General features: G+C 41.1%; 2 protein-coding genes across 8 annotated transcripts in view; both read left to right on the forward strand.

Annotated features, from left to right (window-relative positions):
* Positions 1-17,243, forward strand: part of UBA3 (ubiquitin like modifier activating enzyme 3) — a 22,996-nt gene extending 5,753 nt beyond the window's left edge. The window contains exons 1-18 of one of the 7 annotated variants that reach the window (XM_082210168.1): positions 1,239-1,391; positions 1,601-1,663; positions 4,655-4,775; positions 5,995-6,075; positions 7,976-8,058; positions 8,836-8,916; positions 10,162-10,205; positions 10,429-10,493; positions 11,094-11,249; positions 11,331-11,433; positions 12,043-12,156; positions 12,616-12,669; positions 13,318-13,354; positions 13,428-13,509; positions 14,927-15,027; positions 15,248-15,311; positions 15,404-15,458; positions 16,089-17,243. In XM_082210168.1, coding sequence (XP_082066294.1) covers positions 1,372-1,391; positions 1,601-1,663; positions 4,655-4,775; positions 5,995-6,075; positions 7,976-8,058; positions 8,836-8,916; positions 10,162-10,205; positions 10,429-10,493; positions 11,094-11,249; positions 11,331-11,433; positions 12,043-12,156; positions 12,616-12,669; positions 13,318-13,354; positions 13,428-13,509; positions 14,927-15,027; positions 15,248-15,311; positions 15,404-15,458; positions 16,089-16,177 — 1,413 coding nt within the window. In that variant the 5' untranslated portion in view covers positions 1,239-1,371 and the 3' untranslated portion in view covers positions 16,178-17,243. Of the gene's footprint in view, positions 1-452; positions 551-1,238; positions 1,392-1,600; positions 1,664-2,158; positions 2,311-4,631; positions 4,776-5,994; positions 6,076-7,975; positions 8,059-8,835; positions 8,917-10,161; positions 10,206-10,428; positions 10,494-11,093; positions 11,250-11,330; positions 11,434-12,042; positions 12,157-12,615; positions 12,670-13,317; positions 13,355-13,427; positions 13,510-14,926; positions 15,028-15,247; positions 15,312-15,403; positions 15,459-16,088 lie in introns of those variants that run through there. The other 6 variants (XM_082210172.1, XM_082210167.1, XM_082210169.1 and 3 more) reach the window with 6 other exon arrangements.
* A 1,386-nt stretch (positions 17,244-18,629) lies between these two features.
* The window catches only part of TMF1 (TATA element modulatory factor 1), a 25,384-nt gene continuing 17,229 nt past the window's right edge, over positions 18,630-26,784 (forward strand). The window contains exons 1-4 of the mRNA XM_082214322.1: positions 18,630-19,006; positions 22,834-24,077; positions 25,802-25,905; positions 26,687-26,779. Of these exons, the coding sequence (XP_082070448.1) occupies positions 18,841-19,006; positions 22,834-24,077; positions 25,802-25,905; positions 26,687-26,779 (1,607 nt within the window). The 5' untranslated portion in view covers positions 18,630-18,840. The remainder of the gene's footprint in view (positions 19,007-22,833; positions 24,078-25,801; positions 25,906-26,686; positions 26,780-26,784) is intronic.

Raw genomic sequence — 26,784 nt, forward strand, 5'->3', positions numbered from 1 at the left:
ACATACACACTTGCCTGAGAGTATGCCCCATTTAGATCAGTGTTTCTGAATAGGACTGCACTGCCACCAGTAAATTTTCCTCAATGTCATGTACAAAATAACTATGTTTTCTCTGGAAATGAGGTGCAGGCACATATTTTTTCTGATTTTAATCAACCTCTACAATTAAACTAGAGAAAGCAAAAACACGCTCACATAATATGCTAAACACTAAGGAAACTCTTATTAGGAAATCAATGATCTAGTTGTTGCAACATGACAACTAAGCCCATTGCACAATTAGGGGGACGGACGATTCAACATCCTGGAGTATTTAAATATTTTCACATGTTGCATCATTGTATTGAGCATGTCTTGCTCCTCATGCTCATGCAAATACCGGGTGCCCTCCAACTAAACCATGAATTTAATTAGGAACTTGGTCCATCTAGCTCACCACTACCTGCACCAGAGGTGAAGACGAGTTCGTTGAAGGGATCGCCGTCTGCAGAGAATGCAAAAAGGAATAATCGGGAGGGCACTAAGATGTCACGCAGTGTGACAGAAAAAGGTACCAAATTAAGAAAGCTTTTGGTTGCAAAGGGAGGGCTCAGGAGGCAGAGGCGGCCACCAAACTAGAAGGCTTTTCAAAGAGGATTAGGGAGATTCATGGAGAGGGCTGTCGGAGACCACGACCAAGTCGTGGAGGAAGGGGCTATCCGTAGCTCCTTACCCACCATCATAAAGGATATTTATGGTGTCTTATGTTGTGAACCGCCCTGAGACCTGTTTCTGGAGGGCGGTATAAAATGAGCGTGTACGTAAGGAATTAAATAACTATAGGGACGCAGCAGCACTCCTAAGCACCAGTTGCTGGAAAACTGCATGGTTGTGTGGAGGGATAGCAAAGGACGCTGCCCTTCCACAGACAACTTATTTATATCACTTTTATTTGTTCTCCTCCCCACAGGGAGCTGGAGGCGGCGTACATAGTTCTCCTGCCCGTTTCATCCTCACAACAACCCTGTGAGGCCGCTTAGGCCGAGGGCAGGCGACAGGCCCAAGGTCACACCCGGTGGGCTGCATGGCCGAGTAGGGGAATTCGAACCCACAGCCTAGTCCCGGCACTCGCTCAACCCACGGCGAGAACAGGAGCCTAGGCTGGGCGGTGAATTTGGCGTCTGTGTTCGCGCGTGCGCGTGTTTTTAAAAGCGACGGGCCCTAACGGAAACCGGAAGCGAGACCTCTCTGCCTCCTCCCCCCCTCCGCTCAGGAGAAGCTCGAATCGTCTCCGTCAGCGAGGACGAGTGGGAGCCCGGCTCGGGACTTCCGGCCGCGGTGCATTGTGGGCGAGCCGTTGGAGGGAGAGGACAGGAGGAGAGAGGCTCAGCTATGGCGGATGTTGAGGAGCCGTAAGTACCTGCCTCCTCCCCACCCCCACGCGCTTGGCTGCCTTCGCCGCCGCCGCTTCTTCCAGGGAGGGGGCTGGCGGGGAGCTGCGCCCCCTCAGCCTCTGCCCTGTCCCCCTCCCCCCGCGCCCAAGTCGTGGCGGGAGCGCGCGAGCCCCGAGCCTGACCCGGTCGGCGACTGACCCTTCTTTTATTCTCTCTCTCTTTTATAGGGAGAAGAAAAGAAGGAGGCTAGAGGAGCGGCGGCTAGCGGGAGAGAGGCAGAGAGAGATGGGGTCAGTGCTGGGTTTAGGGGGCAGAGGATGGAGGGGGGCCGCTGAATTGGGAATGTGTGGCAGGCTCCCCCATATATGAGAAAAACAAGTATGTGTGAATTATCAAAAGCACCTGCAGCCTGGCTCTCCAGGCGCCTAGGTTCTTCCCTCAGGTGCTAATCTTCTGCCTCAAGCCAGTGTGGGGCTGGCCAGGTGTTGCTGGGCTACAGCTCTCATTATGACTGGCCATGTTGGCTGATGGGAGCTGATCAGCATCATACCCCACTTGAGGCTGCTCATGTGGCTTCATGTTGCTCTGCATGAATAGCAGCATTGTGACTGTCTCTGCTTGCAGAAACCTAGCCTTTTCCCTGCTAGTTTTCCACATGCGGGACAGGTTTTTGTGTGTGTGTGCAGAGCAAGTGTTTAGTCAAGCGAGCCCACATCTGAGCAGTGAAATGCGGGCTATGCAGACTCAGCAGGTGTGGTGGAATCATATCTCTTGCAAAGATCAACTGGTCCATAATTGGAACTTGCACTAAGATGCATTTCAGTGTGGCAGATCCTTAAAGGGTCGCTGCAAGTCTTAACAGGGATTAGGGTCTCTTCAAAGATCAAAGAGATCATGAGTAATGCACATTTTGATGGGAAGTGCACAAGCTGCTTGGGTAATAATGTATTGCAAATGTTAATGGGAAATCCTTTGAAAAAAATCAAGAGTTGTGCATATAAAAAGGCAAGCAAAACTAAAATATGACAGTAAGGAACGTGACTAGGAAATAATTCCATATAGTTGTTTGAAATGTAAAATTTGTAAGTTTGTAACCAGAGTTGCATAAATGAATTACTCTACCCAGTTTTGGGAAATTTCCCCGTTCCCAACAGAGCCCCAGATGACACAGCCCATAATATTTTGTACTCCCTGATCTTTTGGTGAGCTTTCTGGGAGAACAGAAGGGAAAGATTAGTTGTGCTAGAATGCCTTCTCTTAAGGCAACTTTGGATGTAACTCATAACCAATGTGGTGTCCTCTGGATTTTTTGGACGACTTCTTCAGTATCTGGAGGACATCAGGTTGGCTGCTGTAGGATATAATTTAATTCAGGCTTCCTCAACCTTGGCCCTCCAGATGTTTTTGGCTTACAACTCCCATGATCCCTAGCTAGCAGCACCAGTGGTCAGGGATGATGGGAATTGTAGTCTCAAAACATCTGGAGGGCTGAGGTTGAGGAAGCCTGATTTAATTCATGCTTAGTTGAGGGTAAGGCTCATTGAACTCAGTGGACTTTAATTGCAAGAAGAAAGGTGTAGGAATGGGATGCAATTATGGTTGCACTACTTAGAAACACTAGCTATATAAAACTATAAACAGTATTGTAAACTGCAGTTTTGCACAATTGGCAGTTTTGTTATCTTGCTGAGATGTGACTTCAGAGTTATCATGTTTTATTTATTTTATTATACTCTGCCCTTAAACTGGTTTTCAGAACAGGTTATAGGAAATTAAAACTGCAGTAAAGCTAAATGTGCAATCCAGCCTCCCTTTTGCACCCGACAGACAGGAAGGATTGGATTTCCTCTGCCTGGCCCTACTGCTTCTGTCCACTGAAACAGCAAGCGAGTAGAAGTTCTACAGACAGCCAGTAGTAGCAAGTAGAAAGCCCTGAAACAGCAAGGAGAAGGGACCAAGCTGGTCTGACATCTGTTTGATACTGAGCCAACCCCACTGCTGTCACATAATGGCATCTCTGCACCCACTCCAGGATGATGGTGTGCATGGGCAGGCCTGCTGATGTGACAATAACTCCACCTCTCTGTTACGCCCTACTGGGTAACAGCCACAGTTTGGATAGCGAAAACACTAAAACATCCCAAGATCAGTATACACACAAAATTAATATCATGCAGTGCGCATCTAAACATTTAAACGGTTGAATTTTGGTATTTAAAGGGACTCAGGGATCTGTATAATGTGAAAGTAAAATTGTACATAGGATAGAAATTGAAACTGGATGTTATGTTGTATCAGGCAAAATTCAAACATTTGCTAGCCAATTCACTGTTAACATGTAGTACTGTAAGTGTCACTTTCCCTTTCAATTTGTTAAAAAGTGAGTTTTGTGTTTAAAATGTAGGTAATTGCTTGTAGCAAGCTACAGGGTTCCCAGAAATGAATTGCCAATGGATGTGTATCAGTTACTCATGTTGTTTCCTCTTTTATTGTCAGAATTACGCTAGTCTTTCACATAAAAACATCCCATCAAAACATCAATTTAGTGAAACGCTTGATTTGCTTTTTGTGTTCTTATCCCTTAATCCAGGGGTGAGAATCCTGGGGCCCTCCACATGATACTGGACTCCCAACACTCTTCAACCACGACTAGTATAGCTATTGGTCAGGAATGATGGGAGCCATAGTTCAGCAACTTGTGGAAGGCCATAGGTTAGCCACGCTTGCATTACATCTACTGCATATTCAGTAGATTGAGGCAGAAATAGCTGTCTGTTGTTAATTTTTGTTCTTTAAGAATACTAATAACACCTTATTTTTTAAAACTCTGCTTGGCATACTGTTTTTCCAAGTAAAAGAAATCTGAATATTCAGTCTGTGCTTATAAATATATCTTCATAACTAATCACATATAGCAATTTAATTTTAAGAGTACATATATGTTTGTTTATTGTAAATAGATGTATTATTAATGGGTTGGATCAAAATCTAGGCATGCTTGGAGTAGACTCGCTGGAAATAATGGGGCTTAAAATATGAGCAATTTAAGTCTCATTGTTTTCAGTGAGTCCTCTCTATGCATGACTTAGACACTAGACCCACTGTCTAGTAGCCAGCAGAGTCCCAAAATATTTCATTTATTTGCTCTGAACAAGATAAAATTGATAACACCTTGTAATATGTATAACCATACAAAAGGAAAGTCTAAGTTTGTAGAGATTGTGTGCGTGTGTGTGTTTATCCATTGGTTTTTTGCAGCTGAATTTCTATGTTCTGTGCAGAATGGCTGTTGATGGTGGGTGTGGGGACAATGGAGACTGGGAAGGTCGCTGGAACCATGTAAAGAAGTTCCTCGAGCGATCTGGACCTTTCACACACCCTGATTTCGAGCCAGGCACTCAAGTGAGAAACAGTTATTTTAAATACAAATGTTTGTAGTATTGTGTTGCTGTTGTGAACTGTTCTTTTGTTTGCATTTCATTAATAAAAAATGAACAAGACTGCAAACTTTTGCAATTAACCAACTAATTTTCTGCATGACTGATGTGGTCTTGCATAAATTATAGTTTGGATGCTAAAAGTCATGTAGGGCACTTGAAGCTTTGATGTGTACAATAAGAAATTTGGCAGTTGGCTATAGTGGACACCATTCAGTATTGCACATGCAAACTTTCCTTCCTATCCTCCCTTGTGCAGCTCCATGCACCCCTACATCTGTTCTAAAGGTTCCCCAGACATCTGGAGCAAATTTTGGACGTGTGCAAGGGGCTGCAGGAGGGAGGAGAAGGGGAAGTCCTGTCCTGAAACAGAAGTCCAGTTGATGGACAGACACCACATTGGAACTATTTGAAGTAAAATTTGGTGAGATAATGATGAATTACCTATTTGTTTTTGGTTTGCCATATATACTTGTTTTAGATTTATGTCATATTTCCTAATTTTTATAACTGAATTTTAAAATATATGCAGAATAGACCTGATGCAGGGGTAATGCCACCCTGGTTCAGGGGATGGCAAGTAACTATGGGGCTGTGCACTTAACCCCCCCCCCCACCTTGCATGCTTGCCTCTACCCAGGCATCATTCTTTGCACCTGACCTTTTTAGTTCTGGCTAAAAGTAATCCGGGAAATACTCCTGTATTCTTCTTGCAGTCCTGTGTTTGCTTATGTGGGAGTGAGACCCAATCTCCAGTGGGATAGACATAGGTTAACATGTGCACATTGATTGGATGTTGTATCTGCAGGTTGCAGCAGGCCAGCTGCAGGCAGTGTGTTTCCATAGTCAGATTATGATTGCATAAAGACTTTCAACTGGCAGAAATATATATCTGTATAAACCATGTAGTTCAGTGCTGTGCCATTGCAATCTCTGTTCCTGTATACACTTTGAATTGATTTAAAACAAACAACACATGTCTTAACAAGCTTGAAATAACTTACGTGGCAATGCTGGTTTATCTGTACTAATCAAATTTAACTTGAATGGCAAAAGGCAAATTCTGATTTACAATGAACTATATTTTCACAATTTTGAAATATTTTACTGCATTACAATAAGCTCTATGATGATATTGGCTATTCTGTTTTCAACAACTCTTTGTCTGTCTTGGTTCTTTGCAGCCCCTTGACTTTCTCTTAAACACGTGTAAAGTTCTAGTTATTGGAGCAGGAGGATTAGGATGTGAACTCCTCAAAAATCTGGTAACAATTTCATTTTTATTTCTTGATAGCCTGTGCTGTTCACTGAGAAAATAATCATGTTGCCCAGCTTTTTGCTCTACACGCTGAGAAGTCAAAGGTTTATGTGATTAATTTGATCCCTCATCCTCATATAAAACATGTTAACAATCTACTTTAGCAGCTAGATTGTAGCAAGTTTGCATACACAAACTAAAGCAAATACAAAATCATACAGAATCAAATACTTGCTCAACATACAGTCAATTCACTAATCTATAGGTCTGCGTAAACTTACGAAAAATGAAGTAATCATTTCAGAGATACTTCCAATATATTTGGAATACTGTACTGTGTACTTTTGCAAAGTTTTCTTTAGTTTTGCTGTAACTTGAGTCTGATGAAGAATAAATCCTGTCCAAAAACAAAGCCAACAAATTATTCTTATTAACAAGACAACAGGCAATAATGAGGATTTTTAAAAACCTGATTTGCCTCATCAAGGCAGATATTAGATTCATTCATGATTCTGGAACATCTCCATTAGTTTATGAGCACAATTATGTAGAATGTGCTTTAGCCGTTGTAATGGTAAGACAATTGCCAAAATGTACCCATAAACTTATAGGGTGACAGCCAATAGTGGTATCCCACTTGTGCAACAGACTTTTGATTTTGTAAGTAGAATTTGCCTTTCCTCTGGATGCCCGTCAAGGCATATAGGAGCTACAGGGAACTGCTGCGGATGGATGTCACCCATAAGCTTTAACCTTAGGGAGAGCTTTGAATACATTACCGCTATATCTTGTCATCTGCAGATATTTGGACTTAGAAGCATAATGAAAAGACAATATGGCCGGGAAGAAATGGGGGACAAGTGGAAACCATAGTAACTTTACAGGGTTTGCTTTTAGAAGCTATATCTCTTAAGCACAAATGTGTCTCATAATGGCAGTTCAGAACCTGGTTATATGCCCAGTAATTAATTAAAATGTTCTGCTCTTTTGTGTGACACTACTTTTCTTCTACTCTGAATTGCATGGTAGGTAATTAGACTAGAGATGACATGAGTCAGGATGCGCAAGTGTCTTCCATTCTCTTGGATTATTTTTCTCTATCATGGGTCCCACTTTGCCTGTCTTCTGAGTTGGACAGTTTCTAAAATTAATTTTGGGATTGAAGCGTGTTCCCTTTGATGCAGTTTTCAGCTGATATACCCCCACACTCCTTAAAGGTTACTGATGAAAATATGTGCATTGGTTAAAATACTGCACAAAAACGTAATCTTGCACAAAAGAACCAGTTAAATTAAGCAATCGTATCTTTCTTTTCTCACTGCAATATGATTACTGCACAGATGTACTGTGTACATTTGGTACCTTTTAAAGGAAAAGTAAAGATGCTGGCTGTTAACTGGTAATCTGCTTAAGAAGAAGAAAGTTTTGATCTCTTTGAAGAAAGCAGTTGTACCCTACAAACGATATTGGCTAATTTGCAATTACCACATCTGAAGTCGAGTTAGAAAAGGGAGAATTTCATAAGCATCTCTAATTATCACATTTGCAAACAAGATACGTGACTACTGATATTTCCCCCCCAGTAAACTGTTTAAAACAACTTTTACTAGTCAGTGTGTGCGAAGAATTTTCTTAGGGGTTTTTCTATAAAGAATAGCTCATGGTTATGCAATGGTGGCTGCTGGGCCTGTGTTGCATTAGGTTTACCTTCTATAGCATATATATCACCCTATTTGTATGTATGTGTACACCCCCCCCACTACCCTAAGTATGGACAATCTTAATGGTAGATTTGCAGCCCCTTCAAGTACTTCCATTTTTCAGAAGCAGTAAATATGTCCAAACATTTCTAATAGTGAAAAGATTCTGTTGGCTTTATTGTAACCCTGATCTCTTTATCTCTGCAGGCATTGTCTGGTTTTAGGCAGATTCATGTCATTGACATGGACACCATTGATGTATCTAACCTGAATAGGCAATTTTTGTTTCGGTAAGTCATACATTTCCTACTGAGAATAAACTGCAAACTCTGGCTCTCATTTTCAAGAAAGCTTCATTTATTTCAGTAAGATTTCCTTTAAAACAGAATTCAGGGAGTTGAATGTTTTTCAAGAAACATGCTGTGGCATTCCTAATAGTAAATTAACATTTCACTCTTACCCCACTAACTTTCCAAATAAAGTCTGCTTGTTCTAGTGCTAACTTACTACTGCTGTCACTTGCCTGCTTCTCTCCCTGCCTCTTCCCTCTGACGTACCACTATAGCATGTTTTCCCTTCAAAAGAAAAAAACAACACACACACATTTCAACCTTGTGGTGATTTCAAATATGGGAGATTGCAAGAGAAACACTGTGGGGCTGTGTGGCAGGACTAGTCTCCCATCTGTCAAATAGTTGTACCTGAGATGGAGCTTGTGAAAAAAACCCCACTGCCGATTATATGGCATTTTTACAAATAAGAATCCATGATCTCAAGTGCCCCTTTCTGCATACCACATTCACATATGTGTGCTTTATTATTATTATTTCACACCAGTTGCTTGTTCTGCATCAGAAGCCACTTCTGAATTTTCCATACCAGTGGATGGAGATACCTTTGAAAAATGAGAACTGAGATCCTTTGCTTACTGTGTAGTCTTCTGAATCATGTCTTTCCTGCTTTAAACTAGCATTGCAACAGAGGTTGTAGTTAACCTCCCATGATTCTGTATAAGGCAAAATGGATCCTACCAGATTCAGTTTCCTAACAAATAGTTTTTTTTGCAGACCTAAAGATGTTGGACGGCCAAAAGCAGAAGTTGCTGCTGAATTTCTAAACAGCCGAATTCCCAATTGTGCTGTTGTACCGTATCCTTTTATGAAGAAAAGGATTCAATTTATTCTCATGTCCACAGTCACCTGCATTCCCCCCCCTTTTTCGTGTGGCTTGCTTTAGTCCATAGATTAATAATTGAATAAAATAGTCTGATAGGTTTCTTCAGAAATATCAAAAGCATCAAATGTTTCCAGAGTTGGATAGCAGTCTCCTTGCCTTACTTTACCATCAAAACCATTTTGCAGTGTTAGTTGAAGTCCAGTGATTTCCTGCCCCTGCCACCCAACCTTCAACATGAATATGCATTGTGTGTTCTTTCCCTCTTTAAACTGGCTTCTGTAGACATGCTATCCTTCTGGGTGCACGTGTGGTCTGACCCAGCACGTGTGGATTGTGTTTTATTTATATATTAGCTGGCATTTTCAATTTCTGCCTGAGAGACGATCAAACAATTAAAAACACAGTGGATATTGATGATTGTTTCAGTGATAATGTATGATAATGCTATCTTTGAAATCTGAGTTTATGTACAAAGCTGACAGTGAAACCTAAGACTACAAGTGTCTTAGCAGTAGATCTTTCTAAAATGCCCTCTGAGGATTCGGTGATACCAAAAGCCTCTTTTGCCTGTTCACAAATGTGAGCACATTGGAACCCCTTGAACTGGCCATGTTTCTAATGCAGTGCATAAAACTTACTACATTTTTAATTTAAATGCAGTTCCTACATTAGCTCGAGTATTCAGAAAATGGATCTGTTTACTCATCCACATCACCTACACTCGTGTGTACACAGATGCTCAGAGAGATGTATCAGGTATGGGATTCCCCCTGATTTTAGGCCTCATCTGTCCCAGCTTGGATGCAGTAGTAACATCTTAAGTCTACAGAGAATTCAGAGCCATTGTGGGATGGAGAAAAGTTCCCTGCTGGGTCAGACCAAAAAAGCCTATCTAGTTCAGTATCCTCTTTCCCACAGTGATCAATGAGATGGCTCTGGAAAAGGCACAAGTGTGACATCAGTCCTCCTCTAGTGGTGTTGGAATAATCAGTAAACAGTCAGACAGGTTCATTAAAAAAAAAAAGGTGCTGTGGTCATGAGTCTAATTTTTAAATGACTCTTCAAGCTATTCTTAAATAAACAATTTTGAGAAAGTTAGGAGCCATAGTAAGGCATTTTGTGTTGGACAGTGGCATGCATACCAAATTAGGCAAGGGCATTTGTGTTTTGGCCAAGTAACTGCCACAAGAGAATTCCTTTACTGTATATCTTTTCAGACATTACAAAAAAATTCAGGATCTAGACGACACTTTCTATAGACGTAAGTAACTAAGTGTGCTATTGTGAAAATAATGATTTGTGGGTACCCCCCAATCAGTTAAAGAACATTACTATTCTTTCCTTTAAAGGAAGGAGAAAATACAACAAACAGAATGCTCAACTAGCAAACTGTCTTTGTGTAGAAACAATAGAAAAATATGCTAACAATACTGAAAGCGAGGGAAGTATCAAGTGTGGATAACAATATTTATGTTTTCTTTCAGAATTTCATATAATTGTATGCGGCTTGGATTCAATAATTGCAAGAAGATGGATAAATGGCATGCTGGTAAATACCTAGGAAGTAAAGTTACTCAGTTGTTGCAAAATATAGGCACTATTAAGTCATGTACTGCTGAACCCCTCCCTGAATGTGGGACTTGTTTTGAGGCTAGAGGGAGGATTGTCACTAATAGTGTCTGTGAAAATTGATTTTGCTTTTGCGGTATGTGCATTTGCAATATGTTGCTCTTCAACTTCATATTGGATGTGATAAACAAAAGGGAGAACACTTGAAATGCAAAGCATGGCTCTCTGCAGCTGTAGCCTTTTAATAAAGCCCTGCTGCTTATGAAGGTCTCGTATTTCAGTTGTGACAGAAAGTTTCATGGCTATCTGTGCCCTCAGGCTCCTGAAATATGCCCATAAATGAGTTGCGCAGAAATAATTTTGAGCTGATTTTGGAAGTTGAAGTACTTTAATGAGGACTGCCACCACATTCTGCAGAACAAAAAAATGCAGGACAGTTAACGCAGCAGTTATTTCAGGCAACTCAGGTTCAGCAAGTCCTGTTAAATAATACCCTAAGGACTGTTCAGTTTGGATATTATGAAGGGTGAGGGTTGAGGTTAGAGGAAATGGACTTAATGCTCTTCTTTGCTCTCCTTAGATTTCACTTTTAAACCATGAAAATGGGGTGTTGGATCCAAGTTCCATTATACCTTTGATTGATGGAGGAACTGAAGGCTTTAAAGGAAATGCTCGCGTGATTATTCCTGGCATGACAGCTTGTATTGAATGTACACTTGAACTTTATCCACCACAGGTAACTAAATAGAACAAATACTTTATAGCCAGGCATGCCACTTCAACATTCATGTTGAAACACCTTATCCATTCTCTCTAGGTAAATTTTCCTATGTGTACAATTGCTTCAATGCCTCGGCTACCAGAACATTGCATTGAATATGTCAGGATACTGCAGTGGCCCAAGGAACAACCTTTTGGAGGTAATCAATAAACTACCGTTGAACCTTTGTCAAAACGGAAAGCTGAATAACATAATAATCCTGGCATATTTTATTTCACTTGTCTTGTGCAATTTGACTTAGGAGTCATGATTGAGTTCCTCTTACTTCTGGCTATTATTTTTTATGATTCTCTTATTTATGTTTCTTTTTTTAGAAATCACATTTTCATAATAAACCTATCCCTTTGCAAATTTCATAGTCACTTCTCTCTTTTTGAGACTCCACCCAAGCAAGTTATTATTTCAAAAATGGTATACCGTCATACCTCATGTTACGTTTGCTTCATGTTACCTTCTTTTAGGTTACGTCCTGTGGCAACCCGGAAGTAACAGAAAGGGTTGCTTCTGGGTTTTGCCGCTCGCACATGCGAAGAAGTGCTAAATCGCGCTTCGTGCATGTGCACAAGACCAAATCACCCTGCACCTGCGCAGATACGGTGCTTCAGGTTGCGCTCTTTTCATGTTGCAAACGGGCCTCCGGAATTGATCCCCTTTGCAACCAGAGGTACTACTGTAATTTGCAGTTATGAAGAACCATTTCATTCTTAAGTTGTAAAAATCATACCTCTTCTTTTTTCTTTTTTTGCAGACGGTGTTGCTTTAGATGGAGATGATCCTGAGCACATACAGTGGATTTTTGAAAAGTCTTTAGAAAGGGCAGCACAGTTTAATATTAAAGGTCTTTCCTACAGGCTCACACAAGGTAACATACAGCAGAAGCCATCTGTTCAGTGGGTCCTTTTTGGTCTTTGGGAAACCGTAATGATAAGCATACAGTGGTGCCTCGCAAGACGAAATTAATTCGTTCTGCTAGTTTTTTCGTCTTGCGAATTTTTCGTCTTGCGAAGCACGGTTTCCCATAGGAATGCGGTTTTAAGAAAAAGGAAACAAACTTGTAAGACGTTTTCGTCTTGCGAAGCAAGCCCATTGGGAAATTCGTCTTGCAAAGCAACTAAAAAAAAAGCAACTCTTTCGTCTTGCGAGTTTTTCGTCTTGCGAGGTACCACTGTACATGTCTAGCTTTAGTCTGCCCTATTCTGTGTTGGTTGAGGTAGTGACCATACTACTACAAAATACTGTAGATACTTTCCTTGAATTATGTTTCCAACTGTTAATAGTAGAAATAACATAAAAGTTTGTGATGCTGCTTCTGTCAATGCAGGGGTTGTAAAGCGGATCATTCCAGCTGTAGCTTCTACAAATGCTGTCATCGCAGGTACAGTAATGCAATTTTTTAAAAAAATTGTTTCCAATTACATCTGTAAGAATAGTATTGGAGATCTAAGCTGAAAACCATGTCTTCCTGTTCTTCTTCTTATGTATTTAGGCTGAATGTAATGAACTAGCTTAAATATACAAGGGGGGCGGGACTTGACAGAGCAATCCTATGGATATCTTCCCAGCAGTAAGTCTAATTAGGGACAGTTATACTGCCTCCCTAGTAAATATATATAAGCTTGCAGCCTATGAGTGCAGCACTTGGAAAAATTATTAGTAAATCACATTGAAATAACCAGTGTATTTATTTCAAATAAGCTTTAAATTAAACTGCTAGAAGGAAATTTGGCACACCTGTCTAGCAATATTTCTAAGGTTCTGAATCTTTAGGAAGGCACTTGAGGTGGGAGTTATAGGTAAGTCAGAATCTGGCAATAAAGGGTTTAATATTCTGACTGCATTTAATTCCATGTAGTAATTCTAGATTTGCTTCAGATAACTACATTTCACCATATACTTTAGCTTCTAGGAGACTTTGAACGCAAAACCTGCTGATTCTTTTCCTTGTTCCATAAGTAAAATGTTTGATCCGTACTTTCCTCTAATTTTCAAGTAATTTTAGTTGTTTGTCTCTTTCTTTCTCTAGCTGTATGTGCCACTGAAGTCTTTAAATTAGCCACAAGGTAACGTGTTTCTGAATTAAAATATTTTTAGGACACTTGTTGCTTATGAATGCTAACAGATTTTTCATTACAGTGCATACATGCCTCTGAACAACTATTTAGTATTCAATGATGTAGATGGACTGTACACATATACGTTTGAAGCCGAAAAGAAGGTCAGTATTACTACATAATTTTTTATTAACTGTTTGTTATTGAGTGCTTGGGTCATAATGGAACTTCTCTCGCCAAAAATATAAAACTAATACTTTGTAAACTAAGCCAACTATCTGACTATTGAGCTCCCATGCTCACTCAAGTTGCTGGTGATAGATATAACCTTGTTCATGGTGTTCAGGTTTCACATACCTTAGGAAGCATTTACTCCTTATGAAACTCCTGGCTAATATGGTACATGGTAGAAACCCTGCTCCATGCATATGCTCAGAAAATAAAACCTGGACTTCCTTGATAGTAGGACTTCTTCAACTGTAGAGCACAGTCCTTGAAAGAGGCCCACCAGACCCTTGTTTTAAGGACATAAATTTTTAAAAAGCATTTATGAGTTAACCTGAAAAAAAGAGAGACTTTGTCATCTTTATGAAATCAACATGCAAGGGAGGAGACTAGGTACAAGTGCACTAGTTCCATCACTGTCTCTGCAAGTTGGAAGACTGCAGTTTCCACAAATCTATGTGGTAGAACAGGCTCCCACTGCAGACATTTTCATTCAATTTCATAGAAAAGAGTGGAGATGATCATGTGTGGACTGGGCAAGGAGCTACATTTTCCATCCTCATGCTTGCCCCTCACTTCTTGATTTAATGCAGACGACCACCTGAGGATGAATTTTAATTGGGAAATTGGATTTGTGTGTGGGACATTATTTTTTGTATGTTATTTATTATTTGTATTTCTTGAAGGAAAAAAAGAGGACGGATGTTTTTGTAATAAATAAAGCTAGTTTATTTTGTCATTTGAACACCCCTCCCCTCCCATTTGTCGCTTCCCTGCTATTCGAAGCAAAGTACTTGAGTAGAATCATTCTATTGCTGAATGATGACTTCACACCTCGCCTGTCAAACAATAACTATTAATATATTAATATATATTTTGGTCCGAATCTGATGCACTAGCACTGATTCTTGATTTATTCCATGTATACTATTAGATTTTTTAAAAAATATATTTAGGATGTCAGTTCTTTCTTTTAAAGAAAACTTATATTTGAATGAACTCGAAGGGCAAACACCACCACTCCTTTTTTGAAAGGGAGACTTGAATTCAGGGATAAGCCACTATTATTTTATTTACTACAGAAGGAATGTTTAAATCATTGAACTACTAGGCATTTCATATTTGATGACATAACTCAGTAATATTGCAGAAATGTCTTAAATTTTCATATTCATCTTTTTAAAAACTGCACTAAACACTGCAGGCCAGTACCTACTAACTTCAATGAAAGCATACATTTTCATTTGCAAATAATTCCTTGTATACTTTAGATGAGATTTTGATAGCTTGAATGAAGTGACAGTGATTAATTTACATTTTAAACCATATTGACTATTTCATTTACTGCTTTGTTAGGAGAACTGTCTAGCTTGCAGTCAGCTCCCTCAAAACATAGAATTTTCTCCGTCAGCTAAACTTCAAGAAGTCTTGGATTATTTAACAAATAGTGCTTCATTGTAAGTATTAAATTAATATGATATGATCTATGGGTAGTATTCAACATTAGTCCTACTCAGAGTAGACCCGCTGGCATTAATGGGCATGACTAACCTAGGCTCATTAATTTCATAGTGTCTATTCTGAGTTGGACTTGGATTAATACAACCCCATATCTTGCTGAAAACACATTGATACTTGCTTCTAAAAAAAATATTACTGGTTGTTTCTTTTGCACAGACAAATGAAATCTCCTGCAATAACAGCCACCATGTATGGAAAAAATAAAACCCTTTATATACAGGTGACTAATACATACTTATAATTTATTTATTTATTTGTGTGTGTGTATTTTTTAAGCAAAAAATAACACTGTTTATGTCCTCTTTTCCCCAGTCAGTAGCTTCTATTGAAGAACGAACAAGACCGAACCTTTCAAAGACTTTAAAAGGTATTATAAACCTTGAAATAGTGCTTATGGGATATAAAGCTTAATGAAGCAAATTGACTTTGTACAACGTCAGGTGTATCTGTATGTTGATACAGTATATAGGAGGTGGGCGGAAACTTGAGTTAATAGTTCCCCAAAAGTTTCTTCCATGCATAGTTAAGTTTCAAGGGACAAAAGCAAAGACTTTGAGATGTGCAACTCTTAAAATCTGTGCATAAAGGTGCTGATTCCTGCCTCCCTACACTAGTTTTCATGAAAATAAGAAACAAAGATTATTCTTTCTTTCAATGCTAGCTGATTGTTCTTTTGAGTAAAGCTGTAATATAACTTCCATTCTAACCATAAGAACCAATGGAAAGAAACATACTACTCAGAGTCCAAAATGCTGTTGGGTGTGCAGAATAATTTGTTCATTTCTTTGGACACTGGTCCAAATTGATAGCTGTAATGTTTTCACACTAATACCTGGGCAATTGTTTTCCTAAAAGCAAAATAATCATTTTTACTATTTTGTCTCATTACAGAAAATGTTTTATTTCCTAATGTTCTGAGTCAGTTGTCAGTTGCACATTTTCCATACATGCATAGAAGTGACTGAAACGCTGTGCTTATAACTTTTTCTTGATACAGAGCTTGGACTTGTTGATGGCCAAGAACTTGCAGTTGCAGATGTCACTACACCACAGACTGTGCTCTTCAAACTTCATTTTACTACTTGATATAAATGCAAGTGTTGTAAACATGCACTGAAAAAAATCTTGCACACCTTGTAGAACTACCATTGTGCACTAAGAGGAGGGAAGATGAAACAGCCAGACCTTATCCCTGTTAATACAAGCATTGATGAAGTTAGTTTATCCAGGATAAATTGCTCTTATTTTAGAACTGTCTTTGCAAACCAATATTTGGTTGATGTTATCTGTATAAAAGCTCACTCATGTACAGAAATCTGATGTGTATAGCAAGCAATAACTTTTTCAATTTGTAATCACTCTAAAAAATGTCAATACCCCTTTGTGCATGTGGAAATGTCATGATGGTCAATGCAATAGTTCTTGAAGCACCTATGAAGTCTCTGAATGTACATAAATAACAAAGATTTTAAATTACATTTTAGTATCCATGTAACAGTTCTTAGACTGAGGCATTGGGCTGGCTAAACCAAAGTTTAGTATTACAAGAATGAGCATGGGTGAGCCTCAGGTTTGTGCTCCCGTTTCTTTAGTTCAGCTCCAAGGAAGAGTTCAAAAGCTTTTGTTTCTGCTTGAGATGAATCACAATTTACTGTGCTCTCCAAAACCCGAAAAAAATTGCATTTATCTGAAATATGGTTAGTGGAAAGCCATAGTTTCTGAAGCTGACAAATTTTCATTTACCATAGCTACAATTAACAACTTTGTTGGATTCGGATGTACTAAACTAATCTAAAACAAGAGCAGAAAGCTCTGATCATTTCACACCCCAGAGAAAAGAGAGAACACAAGCTTGAGGTTTGCTGTGCTTTGTATTCTATTGCTAAGCCATGGTTTTGCATTACTTGTGAAGTGGACTTACCAGACCGAGGGAAATATATATACAGGCCAATTCTTTATTTAATATGTCTTTAAGGATTGCCAAAAGTTAATGTATTTTTTTCAAAGTACGGAAATATTGTTCTTAAATCACCACCTGTTGATAAAAATTAAATACTTCATTTGTATATTAGCGTCTACTATGCATGGTGTTGCCCACTAATATTCAGGGTTGATGTTAGGATATTTATTAATAAAAAATTATATAAACATACATGTTTGTGAGACATAAAGTGTCTGTTGTAAGCACAACTACAAAAAGTGTCAAATTTTTAAAAAACTACCAAAGTCCTCCCTAAATATAATAAGATGAAAAAATATTTTTTAATAATTCCAGTGGCACGTTGAAAATCAACCAAATGTAAGCTTTCAAGGTATGAGCTATTGTGTGCGCCTGTGTGTGTCAAGGATTTAGCACACAGATATTACATGCATTCAGATTTACCTAGGCCTAAGCTCCAAGGGACGCGGGTGGCGCTGTGGGTTAAACCACAGAGCCTAGGGCTTGCTGATCAGAAGGTCGGCGGTTTGAATCCCCACGACGGGGTGAGCTCCCGTTCCTCGGTCCCAGCTCCTGCCAACCTAGCAGTTCAAAAGCACATCAAAGTGCAAGTAGATAAATAGGTACAGCTCCGGCAGGAAGGCTGCTCTGGTTTGCGAGAAGCGGCTTAGTCATGCTAGCCACATGACCCGGAAGCTGTACGCCGGCTCCCTCAGCCAATAAAGCGAGATGAGCGCCGCAACCCCAGAGTCGGCCACGACTGGACCTAATGGTCAGGGGTGCCTTTACCTTTAAGCTCCATAGAAGTTTACTGAGAAGCAAGCCCCATTAACATGTATTAAAGCTTGTACCCTTGCCTCCCCCCCCCCCATAATTCTCAATTCTTCAAGGCCAACAATGTTCCCCAAACCACCACCACTTCTGAGTACTAAATCACATGCAGAAAATTTGGCTGAAAGTCAAAAGACTTCACTGTTTTACATCTTCTGTCAAGGAAGTGTTACAAGGGGTCTACTCTAGAATGTTTCAGCAGCTGCACTTTTCTGGGCTGAAAGGTTCGGTTTTAAATTGTAAGTCAACCGAAATTCTGGAATTATTGTGGCTGGATAACGTGTAAACGGGTCTCTTTCCAGAACATAATTTAGGATTAATTCAAATAAGGCTTCGGGGGAAATGTTCATAACATATTGGTCCATTTCTGTTTTGCCCTCTTGAAAGCGACCCGTTTGGCTTTTCCGCAGCGCGATTTCCTGCAGGAAATGTTAAAAGAGGGCAGGGTGCAATAAGCGGCGACCGACGCCAAATCACTTTTAAAATACCTATTAAATAAGGCATATTTTATGAGCTTCGTTCAGAGCTACGAGGAGCCAATGGGAAGCGACTACTACGTATTAGGGGCGAGGAAACCAGGTGCCTCGCCCGTCGCTACGACGACGTTGGCGGCGCGACGTCACCAGGAAGAGAGAGGGCCGCTCCCCATAATGACTGACGCTCCGGGGAAGCTATGGCAACGCAGGCCCGGCGTCACGTGAGCGAGGGCACCGGCTTGTTTTGCTACGTGGAAGGCGGAAGGGCTTTGGCGCATGCGCAGGCTGGGTTGGGGGGGGAGCGTGCCGTCGGCGTTCCTGCCTGGCGAGCTGCCTTATCCGGGTTCGCCGTCGCTTCTCTCATGGCGGTCGCTGTCCTGCGGGGCTTCGGCTGCAGCAGCTGCGGCTAGAGGGAGGGGCAGGGGGAGGGAGGAGGAAAGGAAGCGCGCAGGTCGTGAGCCGTGGCGGGGGCCGGAGCAGCCACGGCGTCGGCGGCGTCGGCGATGAGTTGGTTCAACGCCTCTCAGCTCTCGACCTTCGCCAAGCAGGCTCTGTCTCAGGCGCAGAAGTCCATCGACCGGGTGCTGGACATCCAGGCCGAGGAGGAGGAGGAGGAAGGCGGCGAAGCGGCCCAGGGCGGAAGCGCCCCGTCCCGACCGCGAGAGGCGGGTAGGTGGAGCCGCGGGGAGGACTCGCCTCAGACCCTTCAGGCGAGGCGGGCGGCTGAGGGAATCGCCGACCCCCCCCCCTCGTCCACAGCCGCCCGTGGTTGTGGTCAAGCGAGGAGGGTCTCTGCACCGGCCCTGACTGGCGTGGCCAACCCTTCTCCTCGCCCCGGGGGTTATTCGGTTTTATTTTCTCCTCCACCCCGCTCCCAAACCACCCTCCGGCAGCGGTTCTCAACCTGTGGGTCCCCAGATATTGTTGGACTACAGCTCCCAACACCCCTGACCACTGGTCATGTTGGCAAAGGATGATGGGAGTTGTAGTCCAACAACATCTGGGGACCCGCAGATTGAGAAATATTGCCTGGTGCCTTTCAGAGGCTTTGGCTAAGATATGGGGGGGGGCAGGAATTATTGGGTTGTGTATTTTTATTTTATTTTATTTGGGTGTGTGTGTGTGTAGGTTATATTTTGATTTTATGTTGTGAACTGCCCTGAGATGATCTGGTACAAATAATCAGTGCTCCCCCCCCTAAAAAATGTTTAGGGGTACTCTCATTTTGACTCAAGAAAATCACCATGTCATAGTTCAAATTGGGAAAAATAAATACAGTAAATGGGCAAAAGTACAAAGATTCACAAAATGTTTAGGGGTATGCGTACCACCAGAAAAAAGCACTGCAAATTATTATTATTATTATTATTATTATTGCCCTCCAGTGCATGTTCGCTTTTTTGAGTAAGCTCCACAAGATTGCAATGGCACTTTCTGCATAAGCGTGAGTAGGACGGTGTTGCAAGTTGTCCTCCATAAAACAGTATTTGCTGTTTTTCCAATATGCCTGCATATGCATATAATCTATAAATTTCCCTTTGTAAGTAACAGACATAGTAGCTGCATAAAATAAAAAAATACGACCTCACATTGTTGCATCTTTACATATCCATCCTCTCAGTCTTAGTTCCGCTCTCCCACTTCTCTCTTGACCTGGTGGTTGCCTCATTCAGTTTTCTTTTGATACACTCATTTTTAAAAAGCTCCTCTTTCTTAGTTACATGTTTCCATTCCTTCCTTCACATAACTTCAAGTTATGAAGTTGTTTCTTGTCCTGGCCCACCTCAAGGGATCAGGGCAATAGGGCAAATAACAATACAGACGGTTGTTGTTTTGTTGGGCTGTGTATGTGATAAAGGGGAACCTTGTGTCAGTTTAAGTTTATTGGTTAGTTTTTCTAATACTGTAAGGCTGTTTCCCATACACATACATCAAGTAGAATAGAAACATTGCCACCCAATCCCACTCACCATGCCCCCCTCCACCTCTTCCTTCCTTCCTAATGTAACACTAATGCCTCAACAAAGGGAACTGATTCGTAGAAAATGTAACTTGAAAAAAGAGACATTGCACATACTTTTGTAAATGAAGAAATCTTTAATTAAAAATATATTTAAAAACAAACAGACGGTTGTTCTGTATTTGCATTGTGGTATAATTGGCCCTGTTCATGCCTGCGTTGGTCTTATCTTCTACTTAAGATTATACTCTGTGTTATTAACTCCAGTATAGCCATTATCTTGTACAGTAACTAGTCTCAGGGGGGTTTTGGAAATGTTTTTCTCAAACAGCGGCTTCCATACCACATGGCAAAGCTTGAAATGGGTTAAACTATTGACTGTCTATGGTACTGAAAAGCTAATGAAAAACCCTACTAATTTTAGTCATCAGATATTGATTAAATTTAATGTTGTGATCTTTAGAATGAAAACTTTATAATTACATTCTGGTTTGCCCCCCTTCCCCCTTCTTCAACTCACAAGCCCAGCATGTTGTACCACTGTTGCTTCCTTAGTGTATCTGTACTAATTTCTTGGCTCCTAACTAGACAGTAGTTGCTATCAGCCACCCCCATTTGCATCTCCCAAGTAACATTTGGCAAAATAAATAACTGACGTGTCATTGTTTCTAGCATTTTCCACTCTTGTTTGTTCCTTGCTGCTTACATGAGGGTGATCATTAAGCATGAAGGCTCTACATGCATTTTATTTTACTGGCAGGGTGTATGAGAATGTGAGATGGCAGTAGTCGCAGGTATCCTATAAATGGTAGCAAGGCCTTCAGTTTCATTTTTCTTTTGCATATTTTACCTGACACTGTCACATGTTCCTTTCCAAAAGCATAATGCTATGCTCTCAATGAGCATGTAGTTACCCTTCATCTGCCCACCCTGCCAGACTTCCACACATCATCTCCTGCTTAGAGTCTCTAGGGCATAGAACAACCTTGCACAACCTGGTGCTCTCTAGGTATTTTGGACTATAACTCCCATCAGCCTTGACCATTGGACATGCTGGCTGGGGATGACAGGGACTTCTCAAAAACATCTGGAGGGCGCCAGGTTGGGGGTGGCTGGTGTATGATTTCTGAAAAAAGGGTCATTGACATCATTTCTGCACTGTTCACTGTTATGTTAGTCTGAAATCAAGGGTGTTTTTGTCTGTGGCTTATTTATAAAATATTTCAAATAAATAAGAAACCTTTTAGAACGAAGACCTCACAAGAAGGTTTCTGTCACATAAATATAGAATCATAATATGTAATAATAATATAAAAAGGAACATGCCTTTCTCTGGCAGTCCATTCTATTGCACTGTTTATGTTCTCTCAGGGTGTTTTACACAATCCTTTTACTAGCCCTTATTCTGGGTGATAAAGAGTTATTGTGCCTGTTTCAGTATGTTTGTGCATGGTGTTGCCACTTTAGCAATTGTTGGTCTTGGATTCATATTATCAGTTCTTACTCTTTCCTCTCGCTTCCTCACACTCTTATTTGCACACTTCCTGATGTATTTACTTTATAATTTGACTTGTGTTCTGTTTCCTCCTTGCGTCATTTTTCCCTGTTGATTATCTGAAAAGCCTTTCATTTCAACACTTACTCTAGGTAAAGGCATCCATGTAGATACAGATGCCGACCTAGGCCCCTTTGGGAGAAAGGGCAGGATATGAATCTAATAAATAAAAGGATGGCTAAAATCCAGAGCACCACATGGCTAATTTTGTGCGCTCAGCAGGGCTCTTTTACAAAAGTTTTTTAATGCAACTTAAGGGAGGACACTGGACACTGGAGGACACATTAAGTTTTGATGCAGCTTAAGGGAGGACACTGGAGAATAGCTGTTTAATTAAAAAACAACTCAAAAAGTGCTGCTTGGTTGTAATCTCTATCTTTTTAGCATATTGGGTGATCAAATGTAAACCTTTGCCCAGACTTTACTGAACACCACACAACTTACTCTTGTTTGCATTAATCCCACAGCTGAGATTCATTCCTATACTTGCATTTCAGGAATATTATCCAACATATACAGTGGGGGGGGGAGCCCTGTTGTACAGTCTATATCTGCACTAGAGCTTCCTGTGGTCAGGTGTGGGTACATTTTGCTCATGCAACACCAAAAAAAGTATTGGTGCCAAGTATGAACATGCTGTTGTATAAAAACAGCATACAACTTTAGCTGTCAGCTATCAAGAAATCAGTGTGGTTTTGTTTATAGTGCTGAATTTTGAGCCATATCTAAATCATGACAGGTTATTCACTGGGGGGAGATTGTGTCCAACCCCAAGGAACCATTCTTCATTGTGTGGAAACACAATGTTGGATAAGTAGGTCATAGCTGCACCAAAGATGCTTCAGGAAAGGAAGTAATATCAGTGTGTGTTTATGCAGAAAAAAGTGAAATTGGGGCTAACGACACCTTAATATTTGTGAAGTCTGTACAATGCACTTAACTTCTAAAATTTGGTTTTTCCTTTTCCTCTCATTGTTTTAGGAACAACTTCTCTTACGAGTGGAGGATGGGATACTTCTACATGGGGAGCTAATGCAGATACAGAATCTCAAAGTCAGCCAATATCATCTCCTACAGCCATCACCAAGCCTGTTAGGAGGACTGTGGTAGATGAGTCAGAAAACTTCTTCAGTGCCTTTCTCCCATTAACGGATGTTCAGAGCATACAGCAAAGTCCAGTGGTGTCTAAGCCACCCACCAAATCACAGCGACCCAAAGAAGAAGTAAAAAGCACACTAGAAGAATCTCTGCATGCTGACCTGCCAGAAACAGAAGGAAAAGATTTCTCTGTAATTTCACCTGTGGAACTGGAAAACTTCAGTAGTTCCCAGGAGAAGTTAGAAGAAGGTAATTCAGTACTTGATATTGATGGCAAGCGTAATGAAGATGAGCATGAGGAAAACAACACTAAAGGCGCTGATCAAGAAGCATCTGCTCAGAATCTCAAGGTAGCAGAAGCCACTGCTATTGTGAAAGCAAGTTCAGGAAGTGAAGAACCTGGTCATATGCCTGACATCTCCACACAATCTCTGCCTGCAGAGACAAAGAGTATAGGTTTGGAAACTAAAGAGCGAAAAAGTGAGGATCGGCAAAGCAATACACCTTCACCTCCAATTAGCACGTTCTCCTCAGGGACCTCGACAACTAGTGATATTGAAGTTTTGGACCACGAAAGTGTGATAAGTGAAAGTTCTGTAAGCTCAAGGCAAGAGGCTGCCGATTCGAAAGCTAGTCTTCACCTGATGCAAACGTCTTTTCAGCTTTTATCAGCATCTGCTTGCACAGAATATAATCGCCTTGATGACTTTCAAAAATTGACTGAGAGTTGCTGCTCCTCTGATGCTTTTGAAAGGATAGACTCCTTCAGCATGCAGTCTTTAGACAGTCGGAGTGTGAGTGAAATAAATTCAGACGATGAATTGTCGGGTAGGGGATGCGTTTCGGCATCTGTAACCCTCAGCCCTTCAACACTAAAAACTGAAGAGCCTGAACCTATAAAAAGCAAGTCTGACCAAATCTTAAGTGAAATTATTGCACTACCCACAGAAGAAACAGAAATGGAGGAAAGTGGGCGAAGTGCGACCCCTGTTAACTCAGAGCAGCCAGACGTCTTGGCTGTTTCTGTGCAAACTGATGGACAGACTCAGAAAGAGGAGGTGGCAGTACATTGGCCCAGTGCTGAAAAGCTGTCAAGTGTAGAGTGTGAAAAAGAAGAGCTTTGCAAGGTAACCCCAGAACTGTCATCATATACATCTTTCTGCTGCCCTGTTGATATGGTTATTCCCTTTTTATGTTTGGGAGAAGAGGTGCAGTAAGATTATCCAGTCAGATTGCTGAAGGCAGCACGGTTGCAGGCCTCTTTCTGTTTTGATGTCATGAAATTATCCTTTAAATAATAGTAGTAATAATAATTTATACCCCGCCTGTTATGTGTGCCGGTGTGGTTGCTCGAGAGCAATCAGGCAAGACTCCCCGTTGGTCTTTTCCAGGTTTTATTATCTGTCCAAAACGTTCACAGTGCAGATCACCTCAATTCCATGTCTGCTCAGTCGCTAGCAGAATCTGGGAGTGGGCGGTCCTTAAACTTTCCCCAGCAGAGCAGTTTTTTTACCCCCATCCTACGCCTCCCCTCTCTGTGCGTAAGCCTTCTGCGCAGAGAGGGCTTGGGCAAAAGGGGACCTGTCCCCCCCTCCCCCGCTTTGCTCAGGTTTGGTGTTGCGGCTCTCCCTTGCATCTTCCGAGCCCTGTATTCCTTCCCCACTGGAGGCGTGGCTTCGCTCCTCCCTGGAGGACGAGCTGCTTCTCGTGATCTTTGGCGGCTCCCTGTAACCCAACTGCCTTTCCACCTCCCGCCTCTGAGCTGATAGCAGTTCCTTGATACCGCCCATCTGGCTGGCTCCCAACAGGATTAAAAGCACAATAAAATATCAAACATTAAAAACTACCCTAAACAGGGTTGCCTTCAGATGTCTTCTAAAAGTCAGATAGTTGTTTATTTCTTTGACATCTCATGGGAGGGGGTTCCATAGGGCGAGTGCCACTACTGAGAAGGCCCTTTGCCTGGTTCCCTGTAACCTCACTTCTTGCAGGAAGGGAACTGCCAGATGGCCCTCGGAGCTGGGTCTCAGTGTCCAGGCTGAATGATGGGGGTGGAGATGCTCTTTCAAGGCCGTTTAGGGCTTTAAAGGTGGAGCTTGCTGATTGTGTGCATTTTTGTATATATCTGATTACTCTAGTATGTATACAGTGTTTGGGAGGCTGGGGAGATGTGCATAAGGATTAATGATGCATGAGTATTTTTCTAGTAAATCAAACAATTGGGTTCCTGTGAATTAAATTGTAACAATCATAAATGGTACAATAGCTTCAGTTTCTTTCAAGTGCATTTAAAATGGAAGATGAATAATCTGTCCAGCAAAACATTTCCTTTAGAAATCAATATGGATCAATAGCCAGTGATCTTTGTCCACTTTCCACAACAGAAATCTTATCGTTCAGTGGGGTTTCTCCTTCCTCTGCTACCCCACAGCCACTCCTACTGCACTCCCCCCCAAAAAAAATCTACTCCACTTGAGTTTCCTACATAATTTATTTTTATTACATTTATCTCCGAAGAGCTCAAGATAATATGCATGGTCCTCTTCTGCATTCTGTTCTCACAGCAACCCTCCCTGTGAGGTAGTTTAGGCTGAGAGAGTTAGGAATTTGAACCTCAGTCTCTCCAGACCTTGTCCGGCACTCAACCACAATCCATCCTATGTACCATATTCAGTTGATTGTGGGAAAGACTAAAAAGAGGCACAGCATATATGACGTAAAATGTCTTTTGTTGCTTAAGAAAATACTTGAGTGAAACTTTGGGCATTGCTTCTATGATGTTGCCCAAGGAGATCTATCTTTCAGCCATCTTACCAGTCTTCTCAGCTTCTTTGTCTTGAATCTTCTTCAGATTATTGATTCACTGACGGAAAAACTGGAAATGAGGGAAACTCGCCTGTTAAGTGTTAGTAAAGAGAAGGCACGCCTAGAAGAAGCTTGTGATAATCTTAATGAGTAAGTTTCAATTGACAACATTCATCCTGTGGCTCTTCACATCATGTGAGAACATTGTGAACCATTTTTTTGTTTGATAAAATGCATTTGGTTGGCCTTTTGTATAATGTAGCTTTTGTGTAATTTAAGCTAACCAGATTATAGCAACCCATCCAAAACTTGAAAGGGGTTGATAGATGTCAGTGACTGTATGGAACTGAATTGAATTCATTTTAATTGCTGATTAAGTAATGTAGCCACAAGGTGATTTTAATAAAGCCCCATCTTTTTCCCATGAGCTGCCTCAATAAGCATGCTTCTAGGGCAGGCTTCCTCAAACTCTGCCCTCCAGATGTTTTGAGACTACAATTCCCATCATCCCTGATCACTGGGTCCTGCTAGCTAGCGATCATGGGAGTTGTAGGCCAAAAACATCTGGAGGGCGGAGTTTGAGGAAGCCTGTTCTAGGGGCTTGATAAGGGCTGGACTCCAAAGTCATATAAGAAAAGCATGATGGGGAAAAGCTTGGTTATGTGAGGTCATAACCTTTTGGGGTGGGTAGAGGAATACTGGAAAGCAAAACAGATTCCTGTGATGTCCATTGGTCTATTTATTCAGATAAAAAGTTGAAGGATTGAATTAGAGAAGTAATTCCTCCTTGCTTTTCTTGTTGCCTTGACCCCTCTCAGGAGAAAGAGGGTTTGCAGGTGTGAGTGAGAGGGTGTACATTTATATGAATAAATTCTGCTTCCCATTTGAAATGTCACGCACAGTCATAATGATGGAAATGTTTTATGTTTAGTGAAATCATCAAGATGAAAGAAGAGAACAGTAGCATTTCATCTCTTAAAGAGGAGTTTGCTCAGCGAATAGCAGATGCAGAGAAAAAGGTTCAGCTAG

This window comes from Podarcis vaucheri (genome assembly GCF_965113315.1).
Source record: "Podarcis vaucheri genome assembly, chromosome: 2".
Classification (NCBI taxonomy): Eukaryota; Metazoa; Chordata; class Lepidosauria; order Squamata; family Lacertidae; genus Podarcis; species Podarcis vaucheri.